This window comes from Pelodiscus sinensis, chromosome 1, assembly GCF_049634645.1.
Source record: "Pelodiscus sinensis isolate JC-2024 chromosome 1, ASM4963464v1, whole genome shotgun sequence".
NCBI classification, from domain to species: Eukaryota; Metazoa; Chordata; order Testudines; family Trionychidae; genus Pelodiscus; species Pelodiscus sinensis.
In genome coordinates this window covers 323,785,558-323,798,549 of record NC_134711.1, presented here as the reverse complement: position 1 = coordinate 323,798,549, position 12,992 = coordinate 323,785,558, and the positions used below count along the sequence as shown (strand labels likewise).

Sequence of the window (12,992 nt, the reverse complement as noted above, 5' to 3'; positions counted from 1 at the left end):
CATTAGTATTAAGGGGACAATACTTCTGATCCCTCCTGCTGGGATCCAGGTCTGCGGCCATAGTGGGGTAGAGAGGAAGGAGCAGAAGAGGAGAGGAACATCAGTTGCCTCTGTTAAATTGGTTATCCCATCAATCTATCTCCAGACTATCATTATATATACATTGATAATGGCATTAAACATAAATGAAGGAAATCCAGTTTTAAACACTGGGACCAAGCAACTGTGCCATACATTGGGGACATGTACGAAAAGGCAGTAAACCATCCCATCCCAGGGCCATGAACAGCCAATGAATAAATTTAGGCTGAAAATCAGAAGAAAGCTTCCAACCTTTGGAGGAGTGAGATTCTGGAACAGCCTCCAAAGACGAGCAGTGGGGACTAACAAAATAATGAGTTTTAGGATGGATCTTGATAAAATTTTTGAATAAGGTTATATGACAGGATTGTCTGCTACAGGAAAAGAGTGGACTCAATGACTTCCATGGTCTTGAGAAATCCCATCTGAATCCAATGGGAGAGCCATGGGAGGACTCATTAAAAATGCTAACAGGGGTTAAGAACCAATGTTTTAAGCCCGCTCTGGTGTTATAAAAAGCTCCCTCAGACGTAGAAGCCAGGCTTGTAGAGCTACCAGGCAGCCATAGCATCTCCAGGCTGCCATTCAGTAGCACCTGTAAACAGCTTGTACTCCACTTCCCATGACTTGCTGGGGAAGTTCCACCTCAGAGGTTTGACAGGCAGCAATTTCATGTCTTCTGATTGGTTCCCTGCACTATATAAACCCAAGGGGTATTCCAGGAAGTGTCCAGTCATCAGTGTAGCTCTCCTGGAGCTTCCATGGCTGCTCTTTGCTCCTGAATTCCTGGCTTTGCTCTCAGCTTGATTTGAACGTTGCCTCCTGAAACCTGACTCAGACTCTGATCCTTGGTGTCTGGAACTTGACTGCAAACTCCTCTGATCCCCAGGTTTGACCCTGCTATGACTCTTGACCTTGACTGCACTTGTTAGGATCCTGACACGCTATTAGTACAGGCCATTACCCCTTATGATGTGGCCACTATTGATACTGCTGTGACATCCATGCACCCCAAAGCTCTGGCAGAGGATGTGCTTTCTGTGTGGTATGGGACAAAAAAGACGCTATTTCTGAATTCAACAAAGAAGACTCAGGGTATGGCTACACTACACGGCTATTTTGGGATACTGGAGGTATCCCAAAATAGCTACCCCACATCTAGACAAGCTTCCTGTTATTTAGAAATATTTTATAAAATAACAGGCGCGCTATTTCACCATCTTGGTAAACCTCATTGCATGAGGGATAAGGGAGGACTCAAAATAGCACATTATTTCAAAATTTGGCGCTGCGTAGACACACCAAATTCCAAAATAAGCTATTTTGAAATAGATTTTAAATAAGATATGCAATTTGCATAGGGCAAACTGCATACCTTATTTCGAGTTTACAGTGCTTTATAGACGTACCCTCAGAGTCCCGCTATAACAGCGGAGGAGAACCCATGTGAACAGGATATAGGTAAGCTGAACAAAGAGATTGTTGTAGTGAGGCTATTAACACACTGGCCTTTTAGATACTGGAAGCAACATGAGTACCACATGTTGCTGTTGAGCTGGTGTAGGAACTACACCTGCATTGCTGAAGACATCAATACCAACTGGTTAAGCAACTCTCTGGCAGCAGTGTATACCTCCAGCACCATTGGTACTGGAACTGGTTCTTGAGTCTGTTATCTTTGTATAGGAATTTCAGGGGTCAGCCTTGATGGCACCAGCATAGGTTCCAAAGGAAAAAAAAACACCCCACTTTGTATCAGATGAATGTTCTGTAGAATGCCACCCCATAGAGTCCTTATTTATAGCTGAATGAGTTCTTGGAAGATCTGTATCTCTTCAGTACTGGAGATACAGAGCACGGTGCCAAAGCCACCTCAGGAGGCACATCTACATTGATGGTTCTCCACTTGGACTATGTTCTCAGTCTTATGGTGCCAATGAAGGGTGAAGTTCTACCTTCGCAAGGAAACACTTAGGCCTTGCTGGTCCAACTTTTTTAGAGGGCGGTTTATATCCTCTACAAATGTGACACTTGTCCGTAGGATTCCCTCAAACATTTTAGACAGTTGGGGTACAGGTTACCAACCAGCATCGGTTTGACATGTGACAGGCAGGCTTTAACCGCAGAGGGCAAGGCATGGCTCTGGTCTCAGTCCTAATCATAAAATTTGGTCCAGAAAGGACTTAACTGAAGTTTATCACGAAGGCAGTCTACATAATATATCTAATTAACTAATAAACAGCAAACAGAGTATATGCAATGAGTTTTGGAAAAACCTGGATAGCACCACTGGAAACACAACAGTCATCACTGGCAGTAAGAAGGAACTGAGGAGGGCTGTGGTTAGCTCTGTCCTCTTATATCCAGCCCAATGGCAGAGGATGCTGAAACCATCCCAATGGGTATCACCAAGGGTACGTCTACATGGCACGCTTATTTAGAAATAAGCTATTCCAGAATAGTTATTCCAAAAAAATAAGTTACTCACCTTGTGCAGTAACGATTGTTCTTCGAGATGCGTGTCCCGTGGGTGCTCCACTGTAGGTGTTGGGCTTGTCCTGGCACCGCAGATCGGAGATCTTTTCTAGCCATAGTCTGCCGGACCGCGCATGCGCGAAGTATGGCTCGTGGCTTTTCGTGCCGTTTGAGCGTTGGTGGTCCGGCTCCCGCCAGTTCCTCTTGCCTCTTGCTCTGAAAGACACAAAGTAGAGAAAACTCCGAAGAGGGGAGGAGGGCGGGTCGTGGAGCACCCACGGGACACGCATCTCGAAGAACAATCGTTACTGCACAAGGTGAGTAATTTCTTTTTCTTCTTCGAGCAGTGTCCCGTGGGTGCTCCACTGTAGGTGAATGTACAGCAGTAGCTCGCGAATGGAGGTGTGCGCCCCATACAATGAGAGACGCATCTGTTGTCAATTGTGCCAATGGCTGAGGGCGATGAAAGGGTACGCCCAACAATAGATTGTCTGGACCTGTCCACCAAGATAGTGACTTCTTGACATGGGTGGGAACCGTTACTGTCATGTGGACGTCGCATACATTGGGGGGACAGATCCGTGCCATCCAATGCTGAAGGCATTGAAAACACAACCTTGCGTGTTTGACCACATATGTTGTGGAGGCCATGTGTCCCATAAGCTGTAGGCACCGTAGTATGGGAACCGTTGGGCTGATGAGCAAGATCTGGATCAAATCCTGCATCGTCTGGAACCTTTCCATTGGTAATGACGCATACTCGCGCGTAGAGTCTAGACAAGCGCCTATGAACTGTATTGATTGGTGCGGTTCCAATGAGGACTTCGGGATATTGAGAATGAGACCCAGCTCCTGGAAGACCGTGCGTGTTGTCTCTGTCGCATCGCGTGCTTCCTGCAATGATTGGGCTCTGATTAAGCAATCGTTGAGGTATGGAAAGATCATTACGTGTAGACGACGAAGATATGCGGTCACCACGGCCAGGGTCTTGGAGAAAACCCGTGGAGCCGACGAGAGACCGAATGGCAGGACCTTGTATTGGAAATGGTCTGTACCGATTTGGAAGCGTAGGAATCGTCTGTGTGCCGGATGAATCGCAATGTGAAAGTATGCGTCCTGAAGATCGAGGGATGTGAACCAATCCCCGTTCTGAAGTGCTGGGATGATTGTAGCTAAGGTAACCATTCAAAACCATTGTTTTCGTAAGAAACGGTTGAGGTCGCGAAGATCTAGTATTGGTCTCCATCCCCCTGATTTCTTTTCCGTTACAAAGTACCGGGAATAAAAACCTCTGCCCTTGAACTCGTCCAGAATAGGCTCTATTGCTCCGACAGCGAGTAGACGGGTAACTTCTTGCCTGAGCAAGGGCTCGTGACATGGGTCCCTGAAAAGGGACAGGGCAGGGGGGGGAAGAAGGGGGTAGTGACGTGAATGGGATGGTGTAACCGAGGCGAATTGTCTGAAGAACCCATTTGTCGGTGGTGATGTAAGCCCATCGATGGAGGTACGGCCTCAGGTGGTGGTGAAAAATCGCCTTCGTAGCACTCAGAATGGTGATGGCAGGAATGGTTCTTAACCCCTCGAGTGACGCGTCAAACCTGCTGTCTGGTACCCTGTTGGGAAGTCGTTTTGGGCGGCGGATGTCTCTGCTGTTGTCGCTGTCTATCTCTTTGTTGGTCTTGAGGCCTAATACTGAGGAGGTTGTCGTAGGGGGGGCCTCTGCCTTTGGTAGGGGGTATATCGTTTTCTATGGTATGGAGGAGTGTACATGCCCAACGTTTTTAAAGTGGTTCTGGAGTCCTTTCCCGAGTGCAGAAGTTGGTCAGTCTTATCAGAAAAGAGATTTTGCCTGTCAAAGGGTAGGTCCTCGACCTTCGACAAGAGGTCTTTGGGAGCAGAGGACTGCTGCAGCCAGGATGCTCTGCACATAATGACCGATGTAGCAGTCGTGCATGCTGCAGTGTCGGCTGTATCCAGGGCAATAATGTAAGGCCGTTCCAGAGGCTGCGTAGCCCTCTTGTATTACAGCCTTTAAAATGTCCCGTTTCGCCTCTGGAAGATGTTGAAGAAGTGGCACAAGCTTGGTGTAGTTGTCGAAATTGTGATTCGCCAACAGCGCGGAATAATTGGCCATTCGCAGAGTGAGTGTTGCCGAGGAGTATACTTTACGTCCGAATAAATCGAGACGCTTACTGTCTCTGTCTGTGGCAGTAGGTTTATGTTGTGGCATCTTTGCCTTTTGTTGTACTGCATCCACAACCAACGAATTAGGCTGTGGATGGGTAAAGAGGAATTCCATCCCCTTAGCGGGGACGAAATACTTTTTATCCACCTTCTTATTCGTGGGCGGGGTGGATGCCGGCATCTGCCAAATATCGTCTGCAATTTCAAGAATGGCCGCGTCCAGTGGCAACGAGATCTTGGGCTGGTGAGATTGTTTGATATTACAGAGGAGGTGGTGTTGTTTTTGTTGCACCCCCTCCAGCTGCACGTTTTGACTCTCTGCCACTCTCTTAAACAGCTCCTGAAACTGGTGTAGGTCGTCCGATGGTGAGGTGTCTCCCTGAAAAACTGCATCGTCTGGTGACGATGAAGATTGATCCGTGGGTGATCGATCAGGTTCGGGATCCTGAACAGGAAGAGGTTGTCCGGTGTGAGAAGGAGACCCGGAGGGAGTTGGTGGCCTTGAAGGAGCAGAGGGAGCGGAGTGCTTTTGGACGAGAGAGGAGCGGGAATGTGCTTGAGGTGACCGGTGATGATGAGACGATGACCTATGGTGATAGTAGGGTGACGTGGAACGACGGGACCTCCTGGAATATTCCGAATGGGTTGAAAACGCAGGCGATCTTGGCGATCGTGACCTTCCTCTGTAATAGGTGCTGTGGCTGGGTGAACGACGATCATGGTGGTAGAAATGACCGGATCATGGGGAGAATTGACCAGTACGAGAGTCCTCAGAGTACGCCGGGGATGGTGAACTTATTTCAGGAGACAACTCAGGACGTGATGAGAGAGAAGATAATCTCTTAGATCTATGGGCAGGTGGTGCCAGCAACTGTTCCGGTGGAGAGGAAGTTGGAGTGGAGAGCACAGAGTGAGGGATTATCTCCACTGGTATTGAAGGAGTCTGTGCCGAGGTGGTCCGCGTCGTCGGAGTCGATTGTGTCGGCACCAGTTGTCTCGGTTCCGGGGACCGTCTCAAGGGTGAAGGCCGCCTCGGTGCCGGTGGACATCCTTCTAAGAGAAGCCTGTGATGTGACGATCCTTCCGGTGCCGAAGGATGGCTCGGTGCCGGTAGGTGCGTCGATGACGAGGAACGCTCCGGTGCTGGTGAACGTGTAACCAGTGATTGTTGCTTCCTGGGCGGTGATGATCGATTCGGTGCCAACCGTGTAGAAGAAGGGTGCTCATGAGTTACCGAGCATACCCATGTTGAGGGTTTCGGTGCTGTTTGTTTTGGCCGTGCTGCATGCGCCCGGGGCGAGGAGCGCCTCAAAGCTGGTGATTGTGCTCGAGAATGAGCCAGCGCCGAAGAACGCTCCTGTGCAGAGGAATGGCTTGGCTCCGCAGGCAGCTTGGACGTGCGTCTCGGTGCCGGGGAGCGGCTCGGTGCCGGGGAGCGGCTCGGTGTCGGGGAGCGTTCTGCACTGGCAGAGGTCCTTGAAGCCGTGGAGGTCCCTGGAAGCGGTTTGGAAACCGAGGGAACGGCTGAGACCGTGGAGCCCGATATAGAAGGGCTCGGAGCCGACTTACTCCGGCTGTCTTTGGGCGCCACCACAATGCGTGCGGGCGGTGCCGTTGATGTCCCCGGCTTGTCACCAGCACCCAATCGTGAGGGTGGAAGGGATCGCGTTGGAGATGGTTTCCTCTTCGTTTTTTTAGTTTGCTCTGCGTGCCCCTTAGGTTGCTGGGTTTGGTGTTGCAGAGCTTTGTCGAACAAGAGGATCTTTAGGCGCATGTCCCTGTCCCGTCTTGCTCTGGCTGTTAGCTTGGAGCAATGGGGACATTTTTGGGGTATGTGGCCTTCCCCGAGGCACCTGATGCACAGGGAATGGCCATCAGAGGCAGGCATTGCCTCGCGGCATTCGCCACACTTCTTGAACCCCGGCATTAAGAAAGAAATTACTCTAGTTATCTCAAAATAACGGTGCGGTAAAATGTTCTCCCAACTGTGCACAAGGCAAAGAAGAACACAAAGAAGTACTTGTTCACACAATGCATAGTCAACCTGTGGAACTTGTAGGGGATGTTGTGAAGGTCAAAAGTATAACTGGATTAAAAAAAGAATTAGACAAGATGGCAGAATATCCTTAGATCTCTGCCAAAAGCTGGGGCTGGATGACAGGGAATGGACCATTCATAATTCCTGTTCTGCTCATTCACTGGGCTACAAAGACCATTAGTCTGACCCAGTATCTTAAATCTTACGTTTTTATGTTCTAATACTTGCTTTGAGAGCAAAACTAAACTCAGTCTTAACAATGGACCCATGAACAGCACTTCTATGATAAAACCAAAATGACCTCCCCACAACATTTCTTATAGAGAAGTTTTGAAGTCGGATAAAACACAAGAAACTTACAATGCTTCTGTAAAACCTGCATTAAAGCAATATCTTCAGTTACTAACCTCATCCAGGCCACAGTCACATTCCTCCTCCTCGTCTATCACACCATTACCACATGTCTGTACTCCAAATGCTTTCCTTTCTGGTATGTTAAGTAGACACGTTTTTTCTGGTTTTCTTATCATGTCATAATATTTTGCTCTAGAGCAGTTACTGAACTCTGTGCACAGTATCCTCCTGTATAAAGAGAATAAATATAATATTAAAGAGCACTTTAATCTGTCAGACAGATGAATATCAAAATCCAGTGGCTGGAAGTTAGACTCATACATTTTAAGGTCAGAAAGGGCCATCAGCGCCATATAGTCTGACCTCTTGCACAGTGCAGGAAATAGAACCTTACCCACCATTCCCTGTAATAGACCCATAGCCTCTGATTGAATTACTGAAGAAAGTCCAGTATGTCAGCCTTAACCACTGGGTAATCCCATGCAGCCAAAGAGTCAAGACATCAGTGAGCTGCTTAGCCCAGTCAAGTCAGGTGGAGAGCCAGCACAAGGGCTCAGTGTTCTGGAGACCATTGGGAGGCTTCTGCAACCTGTACACAAGTGGTCAAGAAAGTTTCAGAGCTGTCATTAAGTCTCCTTGCAGTGAGAATTAAAGTTGCCTTTGAGGACCTGACCATTTCCTAGCTTGACAAGCCTCACAGGTATGCTGGGTTGAGGCTGACTGTGCCCAGAGATCATTACGTCCATCCTGACTGGGATGGAGACCCGCCCTCAGTGTCCTTTAGGGCTAGAGCTGCAGACCAGTCCTGAACTGAAAGGGAGGTGATTAGAGACGATAGTCACAGCAGGTGAAAGGAAACTTTCTTTTATAAATTAACTTTATTTTCTGAGACCCAAGATGGGACAATCCCTCCTCCCCTTTTTTTGGAATCAGGAACACTGTGAATAATCTCCCCTCCTTTTGTCGCATGAGATACTTCCTGTATTGTTCCTAATTCAAGGAGAGAGAGAGAGAGGGAGAATGAATATCTCTAATAGCTCTGCTCTCAACACGTCCTCGTGTCATGGCTATCAGATTAATTTTAATATTGATAAATGCAAAACAAATTGCATATTGAAAAACAAAATCCCAACTATATGTAAAAAACAATGGGGACTGAATTAGCTGTTATCACTCAAGAGAGAGATCTTGGAGTCATTGTGGATAATTCTCTGAAAACATCCACTCAATGTGCAGCAGCAGTTAAAAAAGCAAACCAAAAGATATTGTGGCATTGGAAAAAGTTCAGAAAAGGGCAAAAAATGTCTGGAGTATAGAACAACTGCCAATGAGAAGAGATCAGTAAAACTGGGACTTTTCAGCTTGAAAGAGATGACTAAGGGGGGGGGCTATAATAGAAGTCTGTACTGTCATGACTGGTGTGGAGAAAGTAAATAAAGAAGAGTTATTTACTCCTTCTCATAACATAAGAACTAGGAGTCACCAAATATAATTAATAGGTAGCAGGTTTAAAACAAACAAAAGGAAGTATTTCTTCACAGAACACACAGTCAACTCATGGAACTCCTTGCCAGAGGATATTATGAAGACCAGAACTTTAACAGGGTTCAAACAAGAACTAGATACATTCATGGAGATAGGTCCATCAATGGCTATTATTCAGGATGGGCAGGAATGGTGTCAGAAAAAGCTGAAGTTGTACGTTCCTTCTATCGTAAAGGAAACTGATGAAGACAGTATTGTGATGAAGACAGTACAGAGAATATTTTGGTTGTTTGATTGCATTTTGTCCACAATTTCACCTGTCTTTAGACTAAATAGACCATCTCTCTTTAATAGAGGATCTTCTATTCTCATTCTTGTCTCAGGACATTACTCATCCTCAATTCCACCAATCTCAACCAGGCGTGAAGCCTTAAAGAAATATCTGAGGCTATATCCCGGTCCAAAGCATCTGATGAATCAAACACTGCCCTTAACTCATGCTTGGACACTTTGCCCTTCTCCCAAAAGAGCAGTCACTAATCTCTTATGTTCCTCAGGGAGATAATTTACAAAAAAGGATATCTTCTCCAATAAGCATTAGTTATTGAAAGAATTGGGGGTTTGGTTAGTCTGAAAAAGAGAAGACTGAGTAGGGACACAATGACAACTTTCAAATACCTAAAAGGTTGTCACAAGGAAAAGGGAGAAAAATTTTTGTCCTTAACTTGTGATGATAGGACAAGAAGGAATGGGTCCTTGTGGCTAATGAGAGGAATATGTAGCGTGGATAGTTCTGTGGACTGTAAACAAATTGCCCTTGCTGCTGAGGCAGCGCTCCTCTGAGGTGTTGCCCTTAGTAACAGGAGAGGGGTGCTGGCAGTCAGCAGTTGGTCTGTAGGGGGAAGAGCTCCTATGGCTCGTGAAAGGGCAAGCACTGATGTGTTAGACAGTGTGGAGTGTGAGGCAGGCACGGGAAGACCTGTTGCCTCAGTAAGAGCAGACTTCTTTACATTTTTATTGCCCTTTTTATACTCACCGGAAGTCCCTGGGCAGTCATACGAGCTCAAGTGGTTATTGCCTGAGCAGTGTGACTTTCTCCCTTTAGCCTGCGGCTTTCTGGGCTGCTGATGAACAGAGCTCACCTCTGCCTTTAATGGCTATGGAGACGTTTGCCTCTTCAGTGTGTTGCTCAGACCCGAGCCTAGGTCAGAAGTATGGTGTTTGTCCTTATCAGTGAAGGCCGTTTTAAGTCACAGCTCTCTGTCTTTGCATGTTTTCAGGTTAGCGCAGTGGGAGACAGGCATTCAGGGGTGGCCCGTCCATATAGGCGAACTAGGCGGTCACCTAGGGTGCCAAGTTAAATGGGGCACCAAATGGTGGTGCAATATCATTGAGCGGTTTGGAGGTGGGGGCGCCGATTGCATGGGTGCCAGTTGCTAGCAGCTAGTCTAGGGCCACCTCTGCAGGCATTAAGTTCTTGCAGAGTCTGCAGCTTTAAAGCTGGGTGGCTGGAGACTGCAGTTCAAGACTGCGGGTGGTTTTTTTTTTAAACTAACTCTAAACAAGTGAAATAACTAATTATTAACAAGAACTGTGGAGAAAAGATCATTCTAAACAACTATTTGAAGAAAATAATGTATGAGGAGAAGTCTTTGCGAGATCAGGAGAGTTCTGTCTGAAGCCGGGGGTGATAGAAAGGAACTGAAGGGAGGGGGCCGTGCATGCGTGATAGTACTGAGGGAGGCTCTCTCGCGCGCCGCGCATGCGCGGCCCCTGATACACTGTTGAGAAAAATCCATCGAGAAGTGCTGGGGCACTCAACACCTCATGTAGAGCACTCCTAGGGATGCCTCTCGACGAAGAATTAATGCTCAATAAACAAACTTACATTAAACAATATTTACCAGTAACAACAGATGAAAAAGAAGTGACACAAGGAGCTCCAACTTGTATTACAGGCAGGCCTTGAGAAAAATATTACCTGATTCAGAGAAGACTCCTGAATTTAACTTATTTGTCAAATTGAAACCAACTAGCCACATGGAAAGGAAAAGGAGAGGAGTCAGTAATTGAAGATAAGAACATTTTCAACTGCTATTCTGTCCCATTACATAATATGCAAAATAGAGGAAGGACTATCCTGTCCCATGTACATCAGAAGCAATGAGTTTGTAGAAAAAAAGGAATCATTCTCTAAGATGAGCTTATCAAAAGTCACAAATGTATTTACAATTTTAAAAACAAGCATTACTCACGAAGCATGTGACCACATGACACATTTTCCTCCTCTGATGCATTTGCACACACAGCCTCTAGCTACATTTCTCTTAGAATTATCATGAGTGAAGCCAAGAGAATGGCCCATCTCATGTGCAACACTGATTGCATCATAGAGCACTGATTTAGATCTTGCCTGTACACAGTTAGACAAAACACAAAGACAAGAAGGAGTTATTAATTATATATGAACATTACAAAGACAAACTTTAAGGCTGTATCCAGACTCAAGGGTTTTTTCGAAAAAAGTAGCCTTTTTTCGAAAAAACTTCACTTGCGTCTAGACTACAGCCGCGTTCTTTCGAAATTAAATCGAAAGAACGCGGCTTTTCTTTCTCACCCATTACCAAGATAGTTCCCCAATTATCACCTCTAATACCATTAACTCACAAACATCCCACTCTCCCTACCTCTAATATCATCAATTCACAGACACTTACCTTCCTTCCTCCCCCCCCCCTGCATCCCCCTCCTGTTCTGCAATGTGATTTGTCCTTTTCATATTTGTTCATTTTTTTAATTGTATACTTTGGTATATATGGTTGTGACTACTTTCTTCCACTATTTGATCTGAGGAAGTGGGTCTGGCCCACGAAAGCTCATCATCTAATAAACCATCTTGTTAGTCTTTAAAGTGCTACATTGTCCTGCATTTTGCTTCGGCTTTTCTTTCGACGGCGGTAAACCTAATTTCACGAGGAAGAACGCCTTTTTCGAAAGTGCTCTTTCGAAAAAAGGCCTTCTTGAATGCAAACAGGGCGTTTTCGAAAGAGAGCATCCAGACTGCCTGGGTGCTTTCTTTCGAAAAAGCGGCTTGCTTTTTTGAAAGTACTGGTTGCAGTCTAGACGCTCTTTTTCGAAAGAGGCTTTTTCGAAAGATACTTTTGAAAAAGCCTCTTTTGAAAGAGGCTTGCAGTCTAGACGTAGCCTAAGAGTTGTGTGAGTTCATGAATACACTGGAGAATATCATTTGCAAACACAGTTCAGCTATGTCTACACTACCAGGTTTTTGTGCAAAAACCCACGGAGCGTCCACACCTCAAGCATGTTTTAGCACAAGAAAATTTATAGTAAAATGGCAGAACAGAGGGTTTTTTGAAGTGTAGGTATATCTCTTTCTATGAGGAATAACTCCTTTTTGCTCAAGAGTTCTTGCACAAAAAGGTGTGTGTGGATGCTCCGCAGGGGTTTCTTGTGCAAAAAGAGCCTATCAGAAAAAGCACAGGTGCTCTGATGGCCATTCTGTGAATAGCAATCAGAACTTTCTTGCGCAAGAGTATCCAAGCAGTGTGGACGCTCTCTTGTGCAAAAGCACATTGCTTTTGCAATGTGCTTTTGAGGTGTGAACATGCTTTTGCATGAGAAGTTTTTGCAGAAGATCTCTTGTCTACAAAAACCCTGCAGTGTAGACAAAGCCTTCTAGAATACTGCAGAACTCCTAAAAATAACTTTCAAGGTGAAGGAAGATTTTCTTCACACTACTGTCTTTGATCCTTTTAACAGGGGGGAAAAAGGAACCACTTACAGGTGATATGCCTAGCTCTGGCAAGAGTCCCGAAACCATAGAATTTTAATCAATAATTCCTCAATATCAAGCCCATAAGTGGAGATTACTGTAACTGGATGTTCTTCAAGATGTACAGTCCCTATCTGTGCTCCACATCTGGATATGAATGTGCACCATGTGCTCCAGCCCAGAAATTCTTCAAAACAGTGTCCAGTAAGCAGCATATGTTTTGTTAGTCTATAAAGTGCTACCAGACCAGTTGTTTTTTAAATTTATCCTGTACAGACTAACTCGGCTACCCTCTGGAGATATGGGAAATAGATTTCCTTGTGCTCCTGACTGATGGGATGAGGGGCAGAATGGGACTATATCTCTCCAATTCCTCTTTTTACTGTAAACCCAACAGGCCCCAAAGCAGAGGGGATGGTGGGATACAGAGAGTGACAATATATGTCGAGGAACCTCAAGTTACAGCAAGTAATTCTCATTGCTTCTTCTTCGAGTGATGATTCCTATGTGTATTTTACACATGGGTGACCTTCCATTCCTACTTTATCTGCTGTCAGTCTTCTATTACAGTGTAGTGTGCCA

General features: G+C 45.9%; 1 protein-coding gene across 6 annotated transcripts in view; it reads right to left on the bottom strand.

Moving 5' to 3' along the window:
* LOC106732314 (disintegrin and metalloproteinase domain-containing protein 20-like) overlaps positions 1-12,992 on the bottom strand; it is a 106,479-nt gene that overhangs the window by 32,637 nt on the left and 60,850 nt on the right. For all 6 annotated transcript variants that reach the window (XM_025186913.2, XM_025186918.2, XM_025186915.2 and 3 more), the window contains 2 exons: positions 10,873-11,030; positions 7,186-7,360 (listed from right to left, as the gene is read on the bottom strand). In XM_025186913.2, the coding sequence (XP_025042698.2) occupies positions 7,186-7,360; positions 10,873-11,030 (333 nt within the window). The remainder of the gene's footprint in view (positions 1-7,185; positions 7,361-10,872; positions 11,031-12,992) is intronic.